Source organism: Ipomoea triloba, chromosome 9, assembly GCF_003576645.1.
Source record: "Ipomoea triloba cultivar NCNSP0323 chromosome 9, ASM357664v1".
Taxonomy (NCBI): domain Eukaryota; kingdom Viridiplantae; phylum Streptophyta; class Magnoliopsida; order Solanales; family Convolvulaceae; genus Ipomoea; species Ipomoea triloba.
The window spans coordinates 8,439,588-8,446,185 of record NC_044924.1 but is presented as its reverse complement, the minus strand read 5'-3'; the positions used below and the strand labels follow the sequence as shown (position 1 = coordinate 8,446,185).

At 32.6% G+C, this 6,598-nt stretch overlaps 1 protein-coding gene across 1 annotated transcript; it reads right to left on the bottom strand.

Annotated features, from left to right (window-relative positions):
* Window positions 1–914: 914 nt before the first annotated feature.
* LOC116029017 (zinc finger protein WIP2-like) lies at window positions 915–3,768 on the bottom strand. The gene is made up of 2 exons (XM_031270887.1): window positions 3,186–3,768; window positions 915–1,525 (listed from the first exon to the last, which is right to left on the bottom strand). Exons 1-2 carry the CDS (start codon window positions 3,678–3,680, stop codon window positions 1,079–1,081), a joined length of 942 nt encoding a protein of 313 aa, XP_031126747.1. The 5' UTR covers window positions 3,681–3,768; the 3' UTR covers window positions 915–1,078.
* Between the last annotated feature and the right edge of the window lie 2,830 nt (window positions 3,769–6,598).

The following is a 6,598-nucleotide window of genomic DNA, read 5'->3' as shown; positions in this document are numbered from 1 at the left end:
ATGAGTATGTATGGTAGTGGTTCAAATAAAAGTTAATTTCTCTTTAAAATTAAATACATATTATAGTTAGTATTGTAAATAGAGTAACAAGTATCAAAAAGTTTCTTTATTTGGAGCCTAATGAATAACTCAACTTTAAAATAGCTAGTTAAAATATAATGTGATCATCAAAAACCAAATATCTCTTGTATGAGTATCCCAAAAACAAATGAAAGAAAAAGATGTCAAGGTGAGTTGGCTCAATGCCATCCAACTACACCAAAAAGATATATCTGGTATCAATGGTAAAACTTTTAATTTTTTTTATATTTGCATAATAGTTAGTGTCGTGTTTCAATAGTAAGATGATAGCTAGGTTGAATTGCCTAACATATATAATTACTTGAAAAATAAACATAACTTATTAGATGTAGGTCATGTTTCGTAAAATATATAGTTAGCTTATTAGTTAATTTTGACTTATTTGACCACTATTAGCTGTTTGACTTGGTTAAAAAATTTAATATAAGTGTTTGGTTTATCAATTTTTTGTAAGTCCAAAATACTAAAATTCAAAAAACGTAACTATTCAAAACCAACTTTTTCAATTAGCATTTTTTAGAAAAGAAATTATATCAAACAGTTATCAACTAACAACTAATTTGTCAAACACCTTTTTACAATCAGTTAATGTTATCAACTAGTCATACCCTCTAACCCAATCAGCTAACATACATTTACCAAACAGGACCGTAGTGTCAATATTAAGACTTACAATTAGGTTAAAAGTTAATTACATGTAGTGACAAAAACATAACTTTATTTGATCATATTTATATAGCTGTCGACACTATGATGCATGTAGGACTCGACTCTCCAAACCTATGCCTAACAAGATGCTTAATCAAATCATGATGCATTATATTCTAACTACATTAACGAAGAATCAAATTGAATTGAAGTAGCTAGCTCCAAATTAAAATTAAATAAAGTTAAAGATGACAATTCATACAGCATCTTTTAACAGATCAGACATTGCATATATAAGTAGTCTAGGCAGGCCCGGCCAGGAGCCATATGAGATCTGAGATGGATCATATCATCGATGAATTGAATTAGGTTCACCATCTTGTTCAATCTCGGAAGCAGGATCCTCCTCCTCTTCAAACCCATCATCCCCGTAAGCTCCATGGCCATCTCCAAAGGCCTTAATGTGATCCTTAAGCGACCTCTTGTGCTTGAAATCAGAGCCGCAGATGCAGTACCAGAGCTTGCCGCAGTTCTTCTCGTGGGTCCTCCAGTCGCCCCTCACGGCGAAGGCCTTGCCGCACTTCCGGCACGTGAAGGGCCGGACCCCGTGCTTCCGCTTGTAATGCGTTTGCAGGGTCCTGAAATCCTTGAGCGGCTTGGATCTTGGGTGATCGATGTTGTTCCGGCACCCCGCCGCGCAGCAGTAGCATGGAAGCCTCAGCATTCCGGTGGGTTGAGTTCCCCGGAGAGACTCTGGCCCTTTTCTGTACTGGGACCCATGCCCCCACATATGCATCTGCACCACCACAACTTATTATTCATCAAAATCACAACCCCGCCAGGTCATAAAAGCGGGGTTAGTTTAGCTGATGCACACCCTCAAGCAATGACTGTAGTTTTTTTCGTCATACAAAAAAAAAATCATAGAATTGACTCTTTGTGCTTCAATATGTCGGGAAAGTATATCTGAACATGAACAGATACTACAATGTAATAGGGTTAGTGGTATTCAAAAAATAAAAGTTGTGTAGAGGGAATATATAGAGTTATATATGGTTTTAAGTATAATGATTTATTGAGTGCCTTGCTTACAGATTACCAAATTATTAGGAAATTTTTTACAATCTATATATAATCATAGCATTGGCATTGAAACCTATATATGTGAAACATTAGTGAATAATGTGTAATTTAAGATCTGGTTAAATAAAGTTTTACCAAGGATTAATATAATGCAATAAGTATATATATGTTCATTTTGTATTTATAAAATGAAAGACAAATTCTTTCATTTTAACAATTTAATCTCTCTATCACATTTTAATTTGTCTTATTTACTATATTTTATAGTTAATTTTATTAAACCTGAGTTAAATTTTTAATACTTGTAGATTTAAATTAGATATTAAAAATTACTACAGATTAGGTATTAAGAATTAATTACTTTTTTACTCCAAGCATGACAAGTAAAATTTTTGGGTTTTTACACTGCACTCAAGTGATATTCTAGTCTTTAAAAAAATAAAAATAAAAAATAAAAAACTAATTTCAACAATTTTGAAATGTCATGATGAAGGAAACAAATTGAAATTAAAAGAAGGAAGCTAATTAAGGGGCTGTGATGGAAAGAGGTGAATTCATAGATACATATATATAGCATTTATTTTTGAGGTATAAAACTAGCTTCTTTGTATCAGATATCATCACCATCCCTGAAAACATAAAATATTTTCAGTTCAAAACAGGTGCAGATATATAGGGATGACAGACTACCTCGGTACTGTACATATATAGGTAAAGACAGAAGGAACAATATTGCTTGTGTTGTTCAATCACACACACCACCACATCGTACGACCAAAATGTTCAAAGCCCAACCCCCATGCAAATTATCAAACATAAAATAATCAGAAAACACCCAAGAAATTAAATAAAATATAAATTTGTTGTTCTAGTTCGCTTTGCCTTCAGATCCCCCCTCATAATGAAAATTAAGTTTGGAATTCAGGTTCAGCTTGGTACTTGGATTAATATAATCCGGGTTGATACTGGAATAAGAATGAAACCTTGTTCAGATCAAGCGCTTACCACGACACCATAAACTATAACTAGTAACGAAAGTGTTACCTGCTCCCAATTTTAGAATCAAGAAGCTACTATTGCTAGCTAGTAGCCAACTGCCAACCATATTTTGATGGCAGAATGGTGAACTAGGCTCGGAGAGCGGGGCTGACACCTAACAAACCTAACTAGTTCTAAACCAAAATCATTAACACCCCCCCCTCCCCCCTCCCCTCCCAAAAAAATTTTAAAGGAGCCATGGAGGCACTTGATCTACAGAAAGGAAGTGAAGAATGGGCAAGAAAGCCTAAAAAGCAAGCAAAACCTCTGAATCAAAGGCAGAAATTAAAGATGTATGAAAGGTGCAGATCAGAGAGGGAATTGAAAGAGCATACTTGCATGTTGTTGTATCTGTTGAAGGTCTTGAAGCAAACAGGACATTCAAACTGGGTTGGGCCAATGAGAATCTGCGAAGGAGTAGGAATCCAATACTGGCCTTTGTTGAGTTTGTTCATCATATAGGGAAGGCACTCAACACCGCAATCATCCTCTTCATCTTCATTTATATCCTGCTGCTGATTACGACCATCTTTATAATTATCCTGAGTTACTGAGCAAGACCAAGAAGCAGCAGCCTGCAGATCAGAAGCACTAGGGTTTGGTGGCCCTATGTGAAGTGCCACTGTCACTCCTTCATCTCCTTCTTCTTCTTGACCATTATTTTCATTGTGTCTGGCTGGACCTAGGGTTAGGAGAGGAAGGGCTTCTCTTAGAGGAGGAGAAGGAGGGGTAGTTTGGGAAAAGTGAAAAGTAGTAGAGGTGTTTGGAGGAGGAAAGTGGTGGAGTTTGAGCCAGTGTTGGGAGTGGAAGTTTGTGTAAGGATCAGACATGGTGTTTTGAGAAAGGTAAAGGGGAAGGGGGGGGAGAGGGGAGACTTCTTGGCTTGGTGGGCTTGCCTTTATAGAAAGAGAAATATAGATATAGAGAGAGAGAAAGAGAGAGAGAGAGAGAAGGTAAAGATGAATGGATGGTGATCTGAAATATCTGATCAGGTGTACGTCCTGGGATTGATTAGCAAGAATTTTTTATAGCACATTATTATACTGTAAAAGCTGGTAGTGAAGGAAAAAAAAGTAAAACTGTGGAATACAAAATTTTTACTTCCATGATCTGAGGAGGATTTTAAATGTAGATTATTTTATCATTTTTCTCTTCATCATTAGAGTTAATTGCCATATTTGGTAAATGGTTTTAACTTTTTTATTTACTTTAGCGCAGTTTACTTCAGAAATGATTTCTGTTTTTTTATTTTTAAATTTTTCAATTTTTCATATATGTTTTATAGTTTCTATTTTTTATTTATAAAACTTGTTTATTAACACTCATTTCTTTAAAGTTTATTTTGTTAAGACTAACATTATAGCACAAGTTTAATTTCGAGTGATTTTTTTATTATATTTAAGATATTTTTGTATATCTTCGATTTTAATGGAATGAATATAATTTTAATTTTAAGTCAAATATATGTAAGATTTTTATAGTTTATATCCGAAACAATTTTATATATGTATATAGCATAACTAAAAATATATCTAAACAAACAACATATTAATTTCACCTAAAATTTAGTTTTTATATTATATATATATATATATATATATAGGCTTGAGCTCCCATGAGATAGAACACAGGTAAAAGACACAAATATGACAAAAACAAAAATAGGACATTTCAAAAATATGTACAAGAATAGGAAAAACTACTTTCCCAAATGCGTTTGTTGTCCGACGCGGTCAAACACAAACGCAAAAAAGACTTGCGTATGCATTTTTTTAACTTGGTCGTAGGGAGAAGCCAATGACTAGTTTGGTTGTTGGCTTCTGGCTTCTCCTTCGTCGGAGAAGCCGGCGACCAAGTATATTTAAAAAAAAAAAAAAAAAAAAAAAAAAAAAAAAAAACGGAAGTCCCACTTGCGTTTGTGTTTGACCGCGCTTTTGGAAAAGTAGTTTTTTTCCATTCTTGTACCCATTTTTAAAATGCCCTATTTTTTCTTTTTTGTCCTATTAGGGTCTTTTACCAATCAGAACACCATCCCACATAAAAACTATGGACAAATCTTAACTACATGAAATAAGTGATCAACGAGTGATACCAAATTGAAGCATGTGCTCCATCTCAACTAAAAGCCTAAGCTTATAGTTGAACTGCACATTTATGTTTATATATTATACTAGTTTTATACGCGCATTGCGCGAATGGGTTAATGCCCAATGTTCATATTTAAATAAATATTTGAAAGTATATCAATACAAGATTATATAGGAGAAGTTTATACATGAGTAATTGAATGTCGAATTTTTTTTATTTAAATATATATCTAACTCAAAGTATATGAATCCAAGATAATATAGAAAATTTATTATAATTATTACTAAAATAAATGTTTGCAACCTTGTGTTGTGGGCACAGAAATATTTTAGAATTAGTTTTATTATTTAATTAGGAATATCAGTTTTATTAATTAATTAGGAATTATCTTAAAATTAATATGTTAGACTTATATTAATTTTCATATTTATCTTAGTTTGTTGGTTAGGATTAGTTTATCCTATATTTAATAATTATCTCATTTATGTGGTTGTAATCAGCTTGTTAATGGCTATTTAAGGCCATTGCAAGCCTAATGAAATATAGATTGAGATGAATTTTTGAGTTAGAAAACTGAATGTTTTCTGGAACTCGGTATGAGTTCGGCCATTGAGTTGATCATGGCAAACCTGACTTATCAAGGAAGTTACCAACCTTGTGGCGTCATCCCGGTTTTTATCGCTCTACAGCCGAGCGTGGCAAACCACTATACATCATAACCCAAAAACAATCCTTTACCCGGCCTAAATTAAACCTACAAATTGATCACACCAAGCCTAATAAATCATTATAAAAAATTCCATTTTAAATTCGAGTGTGAAGAACAGATCGGGCCAACCAGATTCGCATCACCTTGTAAATCGATAGTCTAAATATTTGGTCTAAAAATGATAGTCTAAATAAATACTACTTTTAATTTGAATTTTTCTAAGTGTTCTTAATTCTCTTATGAGTAACATTGTCATTGTCTTCATCTTTACTATTTGTTCTCTTCCTTTTTGTCGGTAGTGTGTTATTTGCAATTCGGTTATTGTTGGTAGCATAGATGACAACGTCATGCAATGAGATTATGATATAGGAGCTATGGACTTTCCTTTAGGTGTTCTGCTTGGGGTTCATTTGGTTCAACCATTATTGTTGAATGAGTTATTGTGGATAAAGAAATCCCTAGTTTAAGAAAAAAGATTAAATAAATTAATAAAAATTTGAAATTTTAAAATATTATGTATTCCAAAGATATTAAAAGGTAGTTTCTCGCTTCAATTTGCTGGCTAATGGGTTATTTGAGTACTTTCATTGTCAACAAATCCCCCAAGTAGTTAATATGATTGGTTTCAAACTATTCTTTTTTATTTTTTTCATGGTATTAAAGAAATACATATGCATCGTTTTTTGGTGTAACTACTAATTTATTTAATTCAATAAAAGTAAAATAGAGTGAGTCCGCTTCAATTTGTTGGGTTATTTGAGTACTCTCTTTGTCAACCAATCCCCAAGTAGTTAATATAATTAGCTTCAATTTATTTTAAATTTTTTTTCATAGTATTAATAAAATACTTGGTAAATAAATATATAACATTATATTATTTTGTACTATAACTTTGATATTTAATTACAAGATATTGTAAAAATAAGATAATGGACAATGTAATGAATATCA

Bases quoted from the DNA above. Each gene is read 5' to 3' on its own strand.
- LOC116029017 (XM_031270887.1), bottom strand. From the start codon at position 3,680: ATGTCTGATCCTTACACAAACTTCCACTCCCAACACTGGCTCAAACTC. The intron at 1,526-3,185 runs GTATGCTCTTTC...GTGGTGGTGCAG, and splicing joins ACAGATACAACAACATGCAA to ATGCATATGTGGGGGCATGG.